This window comes from Ambystoma mexicanum, chromosome 11 (genome assembly GCF_040938575.1).
Source record: "Ambystoma mexicanum isolate Mex_15411 chromosome 11, UKY_AmexF1_1, whole genome shotgun sequence".
In the NCBI taxonomy this organism is placed as follows: Eukaryota; Metazoa; Chordata; class Amphibia; order Caudata; family Ambystomatidae; genus Ambystoma; species Ambystoma mexicanum.
The window spans coordinates 1,259,496,084-1,259,514,752 of NC_090934.1; the positions used below are offsets into that span (position 1 = coordinate 1,259,496,084).

General features: G+C 52.4%; 1 protein-coding gene across 4 annotated transcripts in view; it reads right to left on the reverse strand.

Moving 5' to 3' along the window:
* The window catches only part of CPEB1 (cytoplasmic polyadenylation element binding protein 1), a 517,982-nt gene that overhangs the window by 288,612 nt on the left and 210,701 nt on the right, over nt 1–18,669 (reverse strand). For all 4 annotated transcript variants that reach the window (XM_069624702.1, XM_069624701.1, XM_069624700.1 and 1 more), the window contains one exon: nt 10,761–10,984. In XM_069624702.1, the coding sequence (XP_069480803.1) occupies nt 10,761–10,984 (224 nt within the window). The remainder of the gene's footprint in view (nt 1–10,760; nt 10,985–18,669) is intronic.

Sequence of the window (18,669 nt, forward strand, 5' to 3'; positions counted from 1 at the left end):
CTGTCTTAACATGACCAGGAGCACCCCATCACTGGGCCCCAGCTGCAGAGTAAATGCTGGACCCCAGCTTGCGTGCGCTCAGTCCACCGACAGGTGTCCACCTTGTAGGCATGGGCAGACACAAACACGATCCTGGGCAGACTCCGCTCTGTGCACTTGCTACGATGCCAGAATACTGGAGCGCTCACAGCCAGCAGCGAACACACAAGACCATGACCTCCAGGTCCAAGCCCTGGCCCCTGCCGGATGGGGTGGATGTCAGACGGAGGGCAGTGTCCTCAAGAGCTCCCCGCCGCAACGGCGACCATCTTAGTCACCAGTGTAGTGGCCTCGTAGGGTAAGTAATGCTGCCAGACAGGTAAGTCGCTTGTAGTGACTTCTTGTTACTGCGCGGGCCACCATAAAATAAGAGCAATATGAGCAACACTGGCACACCCCACCCAGCAGCAGTAACTATCCACCAATTACCACTCGCAGAACTCCCTCACCTTGCACCCAACCCACATGTCACAATGCCCCCACGTGCACCAACCACCACGCGCCCATATTAGCAACACTACCGGAGCTTCAACATGTCAAACATCCACGCGCCCGTAAGAGCTACAATACAGAAAGTACACTACTACAGAGAATATGGCCTCAAAACATGTCCTTAAATGCCCATCCTGCCACCACTGAGGCAGGTTGCATAATCGCCACTCTGACCCCACTGATGTTCCATTAGCTTCAACGCCATGCTTCTCCAGGTGGCAGTCTGATAGCATACATACAAACCTGACATGAAGCCATGTGGTAGCTGCTGGACCTCTGGTAAAGTGGCAGTGGGTGTATACCCCAGACTCACTGCTGAACTAGGACCATGTCTAATGCATGACACCAACCACAGGGCAACTGCTTGCTTGGACATTACCAACTGGGCCAAACTAAAATAACTGGTCAGATTTATATAAGGGTTGGAGACCTGTCCATCATATCTGGTGTCCCGACAGCCAACGCCAATCATATCCAGTGTAGCAGCAAAGGTAATCAGACTCGTATTGACCAGAAAGTCGATTTTGGGGAGTAATTTAGGATGCATCTGGGGCACTATCTTGTGGGAGAAAGCTTAAGTGTCAGACTGAGCAATATCAGCACAAACAGCTTTAGCATCAGCGGCATTACCTAAAAGCAGGGCCTGACAGCAGAGTACTTACTGTACTAACATGCATACATGCGTAAATCGCAGTCATTGCTGGATAATCAGAATCTGCTGGGAGAATTAATACTATTCCCTCCAACCATCATCGAATTGCTTAAAGATGAAACCTCAAGGACGATTGAGCTGTCCCACTTGGGCTATACAGAGCAGATCCGGCTGGCAGTTCACTGACCACGCAGACATGTGATCAATACGTGGAGGAATAAGCGCACCAGTATTTTTAATTTCATATTATGTGCAAAGAATGGAAAGGGACAGTCAACAGTATGGCCAGCGAATGTGATCATATTTAGCTACTCTTATAACACCTCCACACCAAAGCAAGCTAGCGGTCTGAGGTAAAGGTGGTGCCCGTTCAAATGTGTGAGGTAGTGCCCCTTCAATTTTGTGGGGGTGTGAGCCTGCAAAATTGATCACATTACCAGGTCCAAGAACCAGTGCTGGTGGGAACATTCAGGTGCTGAGTAGCATCTTGCAGCCACTCCAACCAGTCAGCAATGGTGTGGAAAAATCTCCCAAGCCAGTCGATCATAAAATGTGAGTGGCGACTCATGAATCGCTCCCTTTCCTAGCAATTTACCCTTAAGCCAATAAACAGTGCCTCAATTATCTCCACCCGTGGCGGCCATCTTAAGATTCATCCGGCGCAGATAGTGCAAAGAGCCACATGCAGGGTAGCAGGAGGATTGCATGGAACCATAGAGGCCAATGGTGAGACTAGTGGTTACAGGTAGGTAAATTATTCCTTCTCCAGCATTGGATCCTTCACAGATGGAATATATTAGAACGCAGTACAAATGCATTGGCAGGCAATTTGGGAGGAGAATGGCATGGCTTGCCTTGCGCAAATTAAGGCCAACCTGTCCAAACGTTGGCTTATTTGAAGGATTTCTTCCAATGCAGTAGAAATTGGAGAAGGTTTATTGAGGCATCTATGTAGCTACCCTGCGGATGTCAAGACACCTACAATCTTGCAAGAAGAGCAGCAGTAAACAAGAACGTGCATGGGGCTGAATAGGAAGCAGCCCATTAGCTGACAGCTAGTCGAAGTAGCGAGTCATATGGAAGCTTTAGAAAGGACTCGTCCAGTAGCGGCAGGCCTAAAGCCAACAGGGACGATTCTCCAAAAGACATGGTACAATGAAACTAGTATGCGAGTGCTCGCATGCCATCTAGGGAATGAAAAGTGCTCAACCAGTGTTGGAAAACTGAATAGGCCAGACCAGCAGCTTGTGGCAGGAGAGAGGACCTTTGGCATAAACGTTGGATTGTGGAAAGCATAGATAGCCACTTGAAACTCGCTTCCAAGAGAAACTAAACATTGACCTTCTGCATCAGCTTGAATTAACCTACATACTCTCCACCCCAAGCAACCTTGAGAGAACATTAAGTTCAACAATGGGCATGTTTGGTTAGAGCGAGTAAAGTCCAAAGCCATCCCTTCATAAATGTTTTCACCAGCCTATGTGACCACAGTAAAGGTGCCACTGCTGTGCGCATGAAGTGGGAAATGGCAGCCAAGTGGACCTTGATGGAAGTACAAGCAAGGCCACTAGCAGTTAAGGAGAGCAAGTATGGCAGGATTTGTTGTTGGTAGGAGTTACGGTCATCTCCCTTGCGACAAACACCAAACTGTACCCTTGCCATTTGTTATAGCAGGATGAGTCCGAGCCCCGTTTAAGACATACTTGCAGTTCTGGGGTGTCAATGTGGTGGAATTCAAGGGACACATGAGCCAGGTCGAGTAAGGATGATAGTGTACCGTGCTCTTCTCCTGGACATATCAGAAGCTTGATGAGGCTGACAAGAGCATCAAAGTTCAAAACCAGAACTGTCTTGGTCATGCCGGCACATCGGCTGTTTGTGTGGAGGACTCTTTGGGTGAGTGCAAATCAGAAAAGCATAGGAAGTATCAAGTTACTTACCTGCAACTCTTGTTCTCCAGCATGGGCCTTACATAGTCTCACCTTTTGTATCGGCTGATCAATCTTTTTCTTGCCCCCGACCTTCCATCTCACACATTCACTGAAGAGCTGGGTTGTTCTTTGCCTGTCGTCACTGCATCGCCTTAAGGGGCAAGGACAAAAACGGGGGCAAACAGGAAGGATCCCAATAGGGAAAAAGCCAGAAGGCAGAAAATAACCTTGAAATATCTTGTGGAATGCTGCTGGTGGAAGACCAGGGAAACATCTGGAAAGCAGGAGCAGGATCGAAGGCACACCAAGGATGAAAAGCACTGGGAACAAACGGGAACAGACAAGGACCGAGCAGAGACTAGCATAGGTAATGGTTGGAGCGAGGGATGCTGGAGGCAGAAGAACATGCAGAAGGGAGGAAAACTGTCTTACCCAAAGGAAACCATGGGTTTCAAAACGAGGCATCAGCAATCTGGACAGGCTATATTGCAAGCAGAAGAAACAGGTGCCATATGGGACAAGACCAGACGTGTGAGAAACATCCTGGTCTAGTGCAAGGAACAAGTTACTTACCTGTAACTGTTCTCCAGCATGGGTCTGGCATGGATTCACATGCTCATGAATATTCCCCGTCGTAAGGCTGGGAATCCTCGGTAAAGAAAAAAAAAAAAACAGTTTAGTTTCTGAACTGTCTTTCTCCTAATAACCAATCACTGGTCTCTGGGTCATATTGCCCCCAGCCAATAACTGCCCTCTACCTAAGCCCCTCCTCTGGCAGCCATGTTCAGATTTGGTAGCACGTAAAGTGGCAGTAGGACCAAGAGAAGAGCCGCAGAGGTATGAGGGTGGGTTTGCATGTGAATCTATGCCAGACCCATGCTGGAGAACAGTTACAGGTAAGTACCTTGTTCCTTATTCAGCATGGGGTCTGGCATGGATTCACATGCTCATGAATACAAGAATACATAGCAGTACAAATGCACAACCACGGGGGGTGGCAAGGCTCAACATTAAGCATCTCTTACCTTGTCACCAGGCCCACCTTCAAGTGAACAGGTTGCGCAGCACTGCCTGGCCGACTCTGGACTCCTCCCTGGAATCCCGGTCGACGCAGTAGAATCTTGTGAAGGTGTGCGTCGACCTCCATGTAGCAGCCCTGCAGATGTCCAGCAGGGGCACACCAGATAGGAACGCCGTGGTAGCAGCGATCGCTCTGGTTGAATGGGCTCGGACAGCCGGGCAACGGTCGGTTTGCCAAGAGGCGACAGTCCGTGATGCAGCCCGAGAGCCATCTGGAAATGGAAGCCTTTGAGATGGCCCTTCCCTTGGTTCACAGGTTTAAAGTTCACAAATAGCTGTGATGTCTTCCGAAGGGTCTTCGTGCGGTCCACGTAGAACTTCAGCGCTCTAGCCACATCCAGCGAGTGCAAAGTCCTCTCGGCCGGCTACGAAGGGGACGGGAAGAAAACCGGTTACACCAAGGGCTCGTTGAAATGTAAGTCAGACGGCAACATGGGCATGAAGGAGGGGTGCGTCCTGAGCACTACCCTAGTCTCATGCAATGTCAGGTACAGAGGTTTACAGGAGAGGGCCTGGATCTCTCCCACTAGTCATGCGGAGGTGATGGCCACAAGAAACGCTGCCTTCCACGATAGGAACTTCAACGGTGCTGAATGTAGATGCTCGAATAGCACCCCCATGAGCCTGCACAGCACCACGTTGAGCTCCCACGCCGGTGCCGGAGCCTTCACCAACGGGAATGACGGGAACAGTCCTTTCATGAACTGCTTCACCAGGTGACGGGACCACAGATGATCGCCCCGGAGTTCTGGTGTAGCGGGAAATCACCTCTAGGTGGATTTTGATGAGGCATGAGCTAGCCCCGCCTTGTCCAGCGACAGTAGGCACGGCAGTACTAGAGGGGCCGTAATCCGCAGAAGGTTAATCTTCTGTGCACAGCACCAGACAGAGAACCTCTTCCATTTGTGTCCATAGTCCGAGAGTCCGAGGACGCCCTGGCCTTTGCAAGCACCTCCTTGCAGTCTGCCAGGATATCTTACCCTCCAAACTATAGTGCTGCAGGAGCCATGCCTGCAAGTTCAGTGACCCCGGGTCATGGTGGAGCATGGCGCCTCCTTCTCTGGCGAGAAGCCCGCCTCTGTCGGCAGTTTGACCTGGGGGAGGCTTGGGGTGCTGACATGTCCAGGAACCGGATCTGCCTCGGCCACGCCAGTGCAATGAGGATCATCCTGCACAGGGACTGTTTGAGTTGGTGAGTCGCAGCAGCAATGGTGGGGGTGGGAACGCATACAGGAACAGGCCGTCCCAGGGGAATGAGAAGGCATCGCCCATGCTCCCTGGCTGGGGAAACCTGATCTCCGGTGTGCGCTCCCCATCACTTCCGGGAGGCATCCATCGTCACAGTCTCCTGATGTGCTGGGGTCTGGAAGTCCATACCTGCCACCAGATGCGCGTGGGAGCCCCACCACTGATAGCTTGAAGTAAGGTCTCGTTGAGCGAGATCCTGTCTTTGAAGCTGCCTGCTGCTTGCATCCAACGGGCGTCGAGGAACTCTTGCAGTGGATGCATCCGCAGCCTGCACAGTCGAACGAGGTATATGCATAACGACATGCCAAGAAGGGATTTGATGGCCCTCACCCTTGCGATCTTCAGGGTCAACTGCCGTTGCACCTTGCCCAGGATGGCCACTCTCCTTCGGAGACGCCAGGCACGACAGTGTTGATTCAAGACCCTTAGAAACAGTGCGTCTTGCGATGGCACCAAGCAATATTTTGCATAGTTCACGAAGAACCCCAGCTCCGTCATCAGTTAGACGGTTTATGCCATGTGAGCGACAGCAATTTCGCATGGATGAGCCTGTCGTCCAGCTAGGGGTAAACGTGGATCCCTCGCCACTGGCGCCAGGGACTTCGTGAAGACCTTTGGTGCCGACTTTAATCCGAAGGGAAGGGCCTTGAACTGATGGTGCTGCCCTTGCACCACGAAGCACAGGAACTTGCGGTGCCCCCTGTGGATGGGGATGTTAAAGTAAGAATCCTCCAGGTCCAGCGACGACAGGAAATCTCCTTCGACCAGCTGTCCTAGCACGTGCTGAAGGGTGACAACCCAGAAGTTCCAGACTCTGATTTACTTTTTCAAGTGGCAGAGGACCAGGATGGGCCACCAACTGCCAGTCTTCTTGACGAGGAAGTGCTGAGAGAACACAAGAACCCCGAAGCCTCTTTGGGACGAGCTCTGTCGCGCCCTTCAGCACTTCTAGCAGAAGCTGCATGACGTGGTTTTCCTGCCTTGCCACGGGTGGTGGCGTTGGAATTCCAGAGTGTGCCCGTGGGCCAGTGCGTCCAGTACCCAACTGTCGGTGGAGATGGTCTTCCACACGCCGAAGTTCGCCAGCCAGCCTTCCACCGGGGTGCATGGGTGTGCTTCCCCCTCCCACCCCAGTCCTGCTTCGCCATGGAGGGGCCACCTTGGGGACTTCGGCAACAACCTCTTCGACCTTGCGGCGGCCACTGTAGGCCTCCTGGGTCGAAGAGCTGGTTGCCGATGACGCGAAGCCACTGAAGCCTTTGAAGGAACCCTGGGTCTTTCCGCCAGCGGTCTGAAGGATGGCTGTTGCTGCTGAAATGTGCCCGAAGCTCACGCCGTCTTGAAATCCTTGTACAGGAAGCCTTCAATTTCCTCGGGAGCCAGTTCAAACAACTCCGAGGCCCTAGAATTCATGGAACAAGCCAATCGTCGGGCGGCAACGCAAGATCCACTCCGCTGTCGTCTGTACCCATGCCCATCATCGCTGTATTCGGTTCAGTCTCGTCCCTCGGTGGAGGGGAGGCAGGCGATGGATGCTAAGGAGGTGGAGGATGAATTCTTCTTGCGCAGGGTTTCTCCTGACGGCCCAAGTGCTACGGTGTGTCTCAATGGCAAAAGGGGTATTCTTGTCCGAATCTGAGCACAAGTTGTTCAAATCATGAAGGATGTCCACTGAAATGTCTGCTGAGGCGGCTGTAGCGGAGGGACGGCGGCAGTGGCGTAGTGTCCACCAGATCCCGACCGCCCTGCTCCTCCTCAGTGTCTTCCCCACTCTACACAACTGCCTCGTCAGGGTCCCTCCCGTAGGACCTGGCCTCGGCAAACTTTTCATCCAAAACTGTCTTAAGAACAGCAAGCTCCACCTCAGAGGAGAGGTCCGTGCCTTGCAGGACTACCGTGCGCCCCCTCTTCAATCAGGGGGAGGACGTTTCAGGGTGATGACGGCATAGTCTTCACCAGTGTCTTTACGGGCAGAAACTGGCCAACAGGGAAACTATCGGGAGGCCGTTTCCTGTAAACCCACATCAACAGTGACCACGAATTCAATGGAGGTTTTTGTTGGGTGAACCTGAGCCTTTACAACCTTGGTCGTGCTTGGGGCCTTCACTGTGGGGGAAAGGGGGCAGTGCCACACTCCCCTTTAGCCTTCTCCGTCGGAGCAGATTGGGACTTCTCCAGAAGTTTACCTGGGTGCTCAGACTTCCTCTTCTTCGCCGAGCCGAACCGTTGGCTCGTGGTCTAAGGTACCAGAGATGCTGTGCCTGGCCCGCCCCAACGACACTCCTGGTGCCGGCGGACTATGCTTTGCCTTCTGTTGGGCCCCCCAGAGCGCCTTCAAAAAGGTATTAAAAGACCGCTCAGATTTCTTCTTTCGGCTGGGTGACCAGGACTCACCCGAATGGAGCCACTTGGTAAGCCGCTCGCGATGGTCCTTCATGGTGCGTGGAACCATATACTGGCAGAACGCACAGGCTCCTCCACGTGAGTCTGGTCGGTATGCAGGCAGTAGAGGCACAGAGTGCCCATCCAGGAAAATGTTCTGTAGGCCGCATCCATGGTAAATCCTGAACAGAGGCGTCGAGTCCATCTTCAGCCATGTCGACGCGGCATAGGCCTTCAAAAATCTTCTGGAATCCTCCAAGAAGGCAACTAGATGAGAAATCACCCTCGAGGGGCGTAGAAAGGAGGCTCGAATGACCAAAAAAATTAGAGCAAACTAAGAAAAATCGCAAACGCTGTGAAAGCTCAAGAGCTATAGCATGAGGACTCCCATCACTTGAATGTGTGGTAAATATCTGAACGCCCTCTACCTAAGCCCCTCTGGCAGCCAGTCATCGACTGGTGGCAGTATGACCCAGGAACCAGTGATCGGTTGTTAGGAGAAAGTTCAGAAGTGAAACAGATTTTTTCTTTACTGAGGATTCCCAGCCTGACTACGGGGAATATTCATGAGCATGTGAATCCACGCTGGAAAAGGGTGCGCCGACCATTTCCTTGCGGCTATCGAAACCAGTCTGGCAATGGTTGCGATCGCAGGAACCTAGTTGTGGACTCCAGCACCCTGTACTTCTCCAGCCTATTGCGTTTGGTCGGGCCATGCAAGGGTTCTTCTATAGGGCCAGTCTCTCCTCCCACATTGTCCAGAAGGGGTACCACCTTGGTCTTCCCTTTAGCCTCTGGTACAGTAAATAGTCTCTTGGTCTCCTCGGGAACAAGATGGAAAAGCTCAGAAGCGAAAATGTAATGGAACAACCCCACCTCAGCTGTGGAGATCCACCAGCTGTGACATGGTTATCGTGCCTATCTGTCCCTGTGCCAAGGTCCACCAAGGTGAGGGCACATGACGCGGAGGCTGAAACATGGGCGTCGGATGACACCTTAGCTGGAGGCTGTTCAGGGGCTATAGGCACCAGGCACGGCAGCATCCTCTTCTGGATTTCCAACAGTAAAGTGTCTAGGGTTGATAGGATGTCCAGAGAAGCATCGCTTGGCTGGGCTGGCGTCATCTGAACACTAGGCCCAGCGCTGTAGTCATTGTCCGTGTCCTCCACATCCTTTTGGACCATGCAGGGACTCCAGGTCCTTGTCTGGCTGAAACTTCCAAGGCCTGGGACTTCCTCACCCACTCTCTTTTTAGAAACCCTGACGGGTCGGAGCCAGGATCAGACAGCATCCTCTTCTCCAGCATGCTAGCAGACTAAGCTAGCATCGCTCTGGAGGCTGCCCTTGGGCGCTGTGGGGGTTACCGTCATTGGGTCAGCCCCTTTCGCCTTCATGAGGGCAGCCGCCACCAGCTCAATCGGTGACAAGACACTTCTGCCACGTAGGCTTTGAGCATGTCGGCTGCCTTCTCCTCGGTCCTTGGCTTCTCCCGCAGCTTATCCGTGTTGGACGATTTCCTTTGAGGAGCTCGATTGCTGGCTGGCGATTGATGTGAATGTAATAGTGCCCTGTCCATCAGAGGACCCGCTTGCAGGGTGACCCCGATGGACTTGCAGTGCTCGGCCTGGTCTTGGGCCCACACTAATGAGGCAACCTCAAAGGACTTTGCAGCAGGTCTCTGCTTAGGGCACGGGACAGAGGCCATGGATTGGCCACGCTGCCAATCTACTGTGCCGATCCATCTTTTCGTAAGCAGAGGCAGATCTCACTCCTTTGATCCGGATGAAAACAGGAATTGAAGGTTTGTTCTCCGCAAACAGATTCCATAGCCTGCATCTGACGCATGGCTGAAAAGTGATCTTCCTCCCCAGTCAAGGCCAGTCGAGAAGTAGGCCAGGTAGCCTTCTGGAAACCACAACCATCTTTGCCCCTGAGGGGTGCTGAAATTCACAGAAAACTGACCCCCATGTCGGCAGTTGGAGATAAGAGCACACAAGCGCTTTAGAACAAAAATTGAACCTGGTTTGCACCAAAAAGAAAAAAGGTAGCGCACAGAGCAAAAAACTCGAGGACTCCCAACACTGAAGCATGCAGTAAAAATCTGAAGATGGCTGCCAAAGGAGGGGCTTCGGGAGAGGAATGATTAGCTGGGGCAGTATGACCCAGAGGACAGCAACTGGATTAGAGGAGAAATATACTTTGTACGTTTACGTGAAACTCCTTTGCAGAGGATTTCTGGGCAGATCGGGAATATTATATTATTGAGCATGTGAATCCATGCCAGACCCCATTCTGGAGAAACGTCACATCTTAGTGTGTGTCTCGATTTCAATATGCCATTTTACAAAAAGGTCTCAACTGTTGCATCCCCATGTAGCCTAGAAGAACTTTATTAACTTGACAAACTACTACCAGGAAAAAACTTAACTCCTAAAGCTCACGTTTTCTGAGCAAGTATGAGAATGTCATCCAGTTAAGTTTTTCTTGGCATTTCTGGACTTGTACATTCACATTTCTTTTTAATAAGGGGCAGGGCCAGCACACATTGCAGCATTCATGAGGGACAAAAAAAAAAAAAATACTGGATGGCCTGCATGCAGGTCAATGGAAAACTAATGTCCGACTCCCAAGCCTGCTCGTGAGAAGTGCAAAAACTTTGGGAATCTTTAATACCAAGTATTCAGTAAAATTCTAGTTAGCAAATTATGCAAGATCAGCTTTGCAGCATGCGGTGTACTACATCCTTATTCCCCCCATGAGGTAGCTATTGCCCAGATGACACCCAAAAGCTGCATATAAAATGCCATTCAAATCAATGTCTGTGCTCATTTGGACTGCAACCTTACCATGAATGCAGGATCAGTGACATTCAAAGACAACACTGCTACTTTTGTCTTCCCCCAAACCAAGAATATGAATGCAAAAGTTAGTCTTACGATTAGATCAGAAAGATGATCGGAGCCAGAGCTGAATCCACTGGTGTCAGAGTCTGAAGGGCTGCTTGAGCGGGAATCCAGAATTGATCTTTCCAAACGAGAGTTCCTCAGTAGAGGCGCAGGAATCTTGTCCAAGTCTGAGGAAGCATGTGGATCCATGGGCAGGTAACCCAGCGGTGGCTTTCCAAGAACATTCCCCAGAGGGCTGTTCAGCATGCTGAGAACTATGGGGACAAAAAGGAAAAGTTAGAAAATGAAGTTTCCAAAAATCAGTCCCAAAGGTCGGTTACAGCACTCTGGATTCAAACCCACCATCAACTCAGGCTCACTACCTGTACCCTCCTTGCAGCCACATTAAAGCGAGAATCCACATTCAAATGCTCACGCTCCCATTTTTTGCTCGAGGCTTTTCTAAAAAAAAAAAAAAATCTAGAAGCTGCATATTGCACCACCGAACCACGCATAATGCAATTTTGTATTTAAATCATGTATTTGGCCTAGCCTATGCAAGGTCATAAATTAAGTTTTGGTTACAGCTAACCATATGTTGCATTTATTTCTGAGCTATACACTGGACAGTTCATAAACCTAGACTGCAGGATGATGAGTTGATTAGGGGAATATTTCAGCCTGAAAAAAAACATTTAAAAAGATTCCAATCTCTTCAACAAATCTGATTAAGCAGAGAATAACAGTGTGCCATTTGACAGCCTGCGTGTGTGGGCACATTCTCTTAAAATGAAAGCCAATATAATCAACATTTTGTACCTGAACTTGCTTGGTGACCTTAACTTTGCAGTGCTGCAATAGAGCCATACCTTTTAACAGGAAGCCACAAGGATAACTGATAGTGTAAAGTGCCCACCTCCCTTTTAGCCTTGGCTGCTCTACCATGTTTACTGAGTCAAGTGGCTCGATGTAACCTTGTTAACCATTTGTGGGCCATCGTCACCCTAAACCAGTGACCATAATCTGGATATCCCTCTACTACTTTGGTGTGAAAGCTGGGCTGCTTGCACTTCATAAGGAACAAGTTACTTACCTGTAACTGTGTTCTCCAGCATGGGTCTGGCATGGATTCACATGCTCATGAATATTCCGTCAGGCCGGGAATCCTCGGTATAGAAAAAAAATCAGTATCAGTTTCGTTTCTGGTCTGTCTTTCTCAGTAGTAACCAATCACTGGTCTCTGGGTCATACTGCCCCCAGCCAATGACTGCCCTCTCCCTAAGCCCCACCACTGGCAGCCATCCCCAGATTTGGTAGCACGTGAAGTGGCAGTATGACCAAGTGAAGAGCCGCAGAGGGGTAGGCAGGAGGGTTCGCATGTGAATCGATGCCAGACCCATGCTGGAGAACAACAGTTACAGGTAAGTAACTTGTTCCTTCTCCAGCATGGGGTCTGGCATGGATTCAGATGAATATAAGAATACATAGCAGTATACACAACCACGGGAGGTGGCAAAAGGCTCAATATCAAGCAATACAACAACTCAACATTAAGCAACTCTTACCTCCTCACCAGGCTCACCTTAGGCGAACAGGTTGCGCAGCACTGCCTGGCCGACTCTGGACTCCTCCCTGTAATCCCAGTCGACGCAGTAGAATCTTGTGAAGGTGTGCGTCGACCTCCACGTAGCAGCCCTGCAGATGTCGAGCAGGGGCACACCAGACAGGAACGCCGTAGTAGCAGCGATCGCTCTGGTCGAATGGGCTCTCGGACGGCCGGGCAGTGGTCGGTTTGCCAACCGATGAGTGCATGATGCAGCCGGAGAGCCATCTGGAAATGGAAGTCTTCGAGAGAGCCTTCCCTTGATTCACAGGTCCAAAGTTCCAACAGCTGTGATGTCTTCCGGAAACTCTTCGTGCGGTCCACGAAGAACTTCAGCGCTCTAGCTACATCTAGCGAGTGCAGTCCTCTCAGCCGGCGACGGGAAGAAAACTGGCAACACCAAGGGCTTGTTGAGGTGGAAGTCCGACGGCACCTTGGGCATGGAGGGGTGCCGTCCTCAGCACCACCCTCGTGTTGTGGAAAGTCAAGTATGGAGGCTTGCAAGACAGGGCCTGGATCTCTCCCACTCATCGTGCAGAGGCGATGGACACAAGGAATGGTGTCTTCCGCGACAGAAACTTTAACGGCACTGAATGCATAGGCTCGAATGGGCCCCCCCCATGAGCCTAGTTAGTACCACGTTGAGCTCCCACGCCGGGGAAGGGGCCTTCACCGGCGGGAATGATCTGAACAGTCCTTTCATAAATTCCTTCACCAGACGATGAGATCACAAGGACGCCCTTCCTGTAGTTCTGGTGTAACGCGAGACGGCAGCCAGATGTACCTTGATGGAAGCGCGAGATAGGCCAGCCTTGGCCAAAGACAGTAGGTACAGCAATACTTGAGGGGCCGTAATCCGCAGAGGGTTAATCTTCTGTGCCTGGCACCAGACGGAGAACCTCTTCCATTTGTGTCCGTAGCACGAGAGTTGAGGATGCCCTGGCCTTTGCAAGAACCTCTCTGCAGTCGGCCGGGATGTTGTATCCTCCAAACTCTAGTGCTGCAGGAGCCAGGCCTGCAAGTTCAGCGAGACTGGTTCGTGATGGAGAATGGTGCCTCCTTCTCTGGAGAGAAGATCCGCGAAGGCAGCTTGACTGGTGTGGACGCTAACAAGTCCAGAAGGTCCGGGAACCAGATCTGCCTCGGCCACGCCGGTGCGACAAGGATCATCCTGCACCGGGACCTCTTGAGCTGGTTGACAAGCCGGAGTAGCAACGGCAACGGCGGGAATGCATAAATGAACAGGCCGTCCCAGGGGAACGAGAAAACATCGCCCATGCTCCTCGGTTGGTGAAACCTGCTGGCGAACCTCCGGCACTTGAGTTTGACGCCGTGGCGAAGAGATTGATCTGGGGTTCGCCCCATCGTCGGAAGAGTCGGTCCACTTGATCCTGGCACAGTTCCCACTCGTGGCACGAGCGCAGCTCCCTGCTGAGTGAGTCGGCGATGGTGTTTATCCCTGCCAGATGAAAAGGGTACCAGAAACATCCCTTGGGCGATGGCCCAATGCCACAGATCCTGGGCTTCCTTGGACAGGGCAGAGGATCTGGTTCCGCCCTGCTTCCGAATGTAAAACATTGGTGGTGTTGTCGGTGAAGATCCTCACCACCTTGCCCTTGAGGGACGGAAGGAAGGACCCGAGGGCCCAGAACACTGCGCGGAGCTCCAAGATGTTGATGTGGAGTCTCTTCTCCTCCGAGCACCAAAGGCCTCTCGCGTGGAGACCCACGGTGTGCGCTCCCCAACCTTCCAGGGAGGCATCCGTCGTCACCGTCACCTGGTGGGACGGGGCTAGGAAGCCTGTTCCCGCTGTCAGATGAGCACGGACACCCCACCATCGTGGGACACCCCACCATCGTATCGCCTGACGGAACGTTTCATCAAGCGAGATCCTATCCTCGAAGCTGCCCGTCGTCTGGATCCAGTGGGAGTCGAGGAATTCTTGCAAGGGCCGCATCCGAAGTCTGCAATGAGGCACCAGATAAACGCAGGAGGACATCATTCCGAGGAGGGACTTGATAGACCTCACTCTGGCCACGTCCGTGGCCAGTAGACGTTGCACCTTTCCTAGGATGGTCCTTATCCTTTCCGACGGTGAGGCCCGCCGCGCCACTGTCAAGCTGTGCTCCCAGAAACAGGGCGACTTGTGACGGGACCAGGTGGGATTTTGGAAAGCTGATGGAGAACCCCAGGTCCGTGAGCAGCTGGACGGACTTCGCAGTGTGTTCCACGGCGAGCTCCCTTGTTCTTGCCCGTATGAGCCAGTCGTCCAGGTAGGGGTAGACGTGGATCCCCGCAGGCACAGCCGCACCATCACTGGTGAACACCCTGGGTGCCATTTTAATCCGAACGGGAGGGCCTTGAACTGGTAGTGCCGCCCCTTGACCATGAACCTGAGGAACTTTCGGTGCCTCTTTAGAATAGGGATGTGGAAGTAAGCATCCTCCAAGTCCAAGGACAGGAAATCGCCCTCCTCCAGCTATCCAAGAACGTGCTGAAGGGTGACCATCCGGAACTTCTGTCCCTTGATGTATTTGTTTAGTCGTCGCAAGTCCAGGATGGGACGCCATCCTCCTGTCTTCTTCACGAGGCAGTATCTGGAGTAAACTCCGGAGCCCCGAAGCCTCTTCGGGACGAGCTCGATGCCACCTTTCCCGAGCATCGCCCGTACTTCCAACAGCAGTTGAGGGACGTGATTTTCCTTCCTGGCCACGGGAGGAATGCGGGGGCACCTCTTCTGGAACTCAAGGGCGTGCCCCAGGGCCAGGGCATCCAGCACCCAACTGTCGTTGGAGATGGACTCCCACACGCCGAACTTCGTCAGCCGGCCTCCCACCGGGGTGCTTCGGCGGGGGCCCGACCCGACGGATGGTTCAATCTTGCTTGGAGGGCGCTTTGCCTCCTTGAGCACCTTGGCGACGACGGCAGGATCCACCTGACTTGCCACGTCCCCTGTAGGCCTCCTGCGACCAAGACCTGCGCCGCTTGACGGTAAGTAGAGGAGCTGCTGCTGGCTACCTTGGAGGCACCCCCTCTGCCTCCGGAGCTTCGAAAGGACGGCCGTCGCTGTTGGAGCACCCAGTGCACAGGCCGTCTCCGTGTCTGTCTTGATCGCCTGAAGGGATTCATCAAACGACTTGCCAAAAAGGTTGTTCCCATCGAAGGGCATGTCCAAAACCTTGGTCTGAACGTCCTGGCGGAAATCAGTCGCCCTGAGCCATCCTGGTCGTCTCAGGCAAACGCTGTTGCACAACTGACGGAAACCGGTGTCGGTGATGTCGGTAGCCACCGTAATGGCGTGGTCCGAGGCAATCTCACCTTCCTGCAAGATTTCCAGGGCCTCAGCCCTCTTGGCATCCGGAAGGAAGTCCAACAGAGGGGCGATCTTGAACCACAACTCCCTGTCGTAGCGGGCTACGATGGCCAGGGCGTTGGACGCCTTGATGGTCGTCGCTGCAGATGAGATGACCCGTCGTCGCATCCAGTTTTCCTACCCTCACCGTCCGGACGGGAGGTTGAAGTCAAGGCCGATGCGCGCGCGCCCCCTCCCCCTGCTTTCTTCTTGGCCGCCGAAACGACCGGGTCTGGGGGTAGGTTGCGCCCTAAGGCACAAGGGGGCAGCGTCGGAGACCCGGTACTACTTCTCGTACCGGTCCCTCTTCGCAGGAGCTGTGGCAGGGTTCTTGAGGAGGGTGAGCCCCTCATCCCAGATGTCATCAAGAAACGGTACCGCGAGGACCGTCTTCCTTTTAGCCTCACGCTGCTGGTAAAGGAACCCCTCCTTTTCCTCGGGGCAGAGCTGGAAGAGCTCGGATGCCCTGGAGATCATTGCATGGAAGGATCCAATCTCAGACGGGGACGCCCGGGCAGGGGTGACACGTCCCGTCGTCCGTACCAGTCGTAGTCGTGTCCATGCCAGTATCATCCCCGTGGGTAGTGGACCGGGGGGCAGAGAAGGCCGCAGAGGAGGTGTAGGATGCGTCCTCTTTAGCGGTGGGCTCCCCAAAGGTCCCGGCTCCGTCGGGTCTGGCTCAGGCTCCTCCGTCGGGGGAAGGGGCAACCTAGTCCTCATCTCCGAGCATAAGGACTGGATGGCTGACAAAATGGCCGCCGAGGTGTCCTGCAGTGTTGGAAACGACAGGAGCGAGGGCTCTTGAGGAGCCTTGTCTGCGTCACCGTCGCCCTCATCGTCTCTTATGGATCCCTCCCGATGGGCTGGGTCTCCTCCACGACTTGGATGAGCTCCTCTTCAGAGGTCGTGTCCGTATCCACGACGGCCACCTCCCCATCCCACCCCCGTTTCCAACGAGGACTTCGTGGGGGTCTTCTCGATGGGCCTGAAAGACTCCCCCCCCCCCCCCCCTCCGTGGTGGCAGGGAGACTGGTACCTCAGGGTGCCTCCACTGGTGTAGCCTCCACAGGCTGAGCCAGGGCCGCGGCGACATCCTCAATCGAGGTCCTAGCAGGGTGAATCACGGCCAACGTCGCCTTCTGTACGCCTGGGGCCTTCACCTTCGGGGGAGGGTCCGAGCCTCGCTCCCCTTCTGCCAGAGTCTTCGAGATCGACCGGGGCCTCTCCAGAAGCTGCGCCAGGTTCTCGGACTTCCTCTTACCCGAGCCAGAGCGTTGGCTCGTGGTCGATGGCGCCGGGGAGGGTGCGCCCTGCCTGGCAGCCAAGGAGCCCGACCGCTCGGCGCTCCCGGTGCCCGTGGACTCGCGGTGCTTAGCCTTTTGTTGGGCCCCCGTCGCCGGAGCACCCTCACAGGATTTAGAAGACCGCTCAGACTTCTTCTCGCCTGGCAGGCTCTTACCTTCCAGCCAGTTGGAGAGCGAGGTGGCGATCCTTCATGGTCAGCTCTGACATGTTTCCACAAAACGCGCAGTCCTTTTCCTTGTGCGTCTTGTCCTCATGAAGACAGTAGAGGCATAACGAATGCTCGTCCTCCTTGAAAACGTTCTGAAGCTGGCATCCAGGGCAGGTCCTGAATAGCTACCCGGGCGTCGAGCTCCCTTTCTCCTGGGCCATGTCCGGGGTAGGCTTCGGAACTTCTGGAATCCTCAAAGCGTAACTCGACGAAATCTTCACCCTTGAGGGGTGTAGAAAACTCCGACACGGATCCCCGTTGATCGGAAGTAGCAACGGTGGAGCTTGAGGCTCTTTTAACCGAAAAAATGAGAACATCTCCTGAAAAAAAGCACGAAAACGCAGCAAAAGCTCGAGAGCTAAGCACGAGGACTAACGTGCGGTAAAAATCTGAGGATGGCTGCCAGGGGTGGGGCTTAGGGAGAGGGCAGTCATTGGCTGGGGGCAGTATGACCCAAACACCAGTGATTGGTTACTACTGAGAAAGACAGATCAGAAACGAAACTGATACTGATTTTTTCTATACCAAGGATTCCCGGCCTGACAACTGGGAATATTCATGAGCATGTGAATCCATGCCAGACCCCATGCAAAAGAAAAAAGTTATCCTTCTTAAAAGCCCATTTAAGTGTGACAAAATAATTGGCCTTTGAAGGTTAAAGTCACAATGACAATATAAACAACGAATAAAATTTAAATGAGCAAGTTATCCACAAATGCAAATTCTGAAGTACGACAATTGAGCCATAGTTTAAAAATGGCTATAGTAAATGTCAGAACTTCATTCACCCAAAACCTGTAATCCAGAAGTACTATAGACATTGCATAGTAATCAAAGCTGCAGTCCCATATATCACCTCACAAAGGAAAAGGTCTATGGAATATTTTTTTTTTAAGAATCTGCAAAGTCATAAGTGATCCATGCCATAACATGCAGCATTTAAAATTAGAATAAAGCAATACTTTTACAAAAATATTAAAATAAGAATTTGATACTGGATAATACTCAAGTGAGGCACACAATATTTGGACAATGCAACATTCTGCCAAAAAGGCTGGCTTGGTTAGTCAGTCTATTGAAAATCAAGCTTAAATTTACCGCCATCCAAATGAAGCGCCATACCCCTCCCAGCCAATAGAGCTTTGCATCAATTAAGTTATTTATCTCAGGACTCGTGAGAATAGAAACGCAATTTATATGATTTATCAGGAAAAGTAAAAAGCGGTCCAATCTTAGGCTCAACTCAGATCCAATAGCAGACACTGCTTGGTAGAGCCAAGCTTCCCTCAAAAGAACCTAACATTTTCAGCCAGTGCCCATTTTACATATCCCATTTCAAGCCTGCAAAATATTAGGGCATTTTGTATTTATACAACCAAAGAAGCTTGGTGGGGGTTTTATATAGCGCACGCTTTGTGCTTTTGAGCGAGCATCACAAAACCTACATTAGTGTTAAACAGATCTGTTTTTAGGCATTTCCAAAAAGATACAT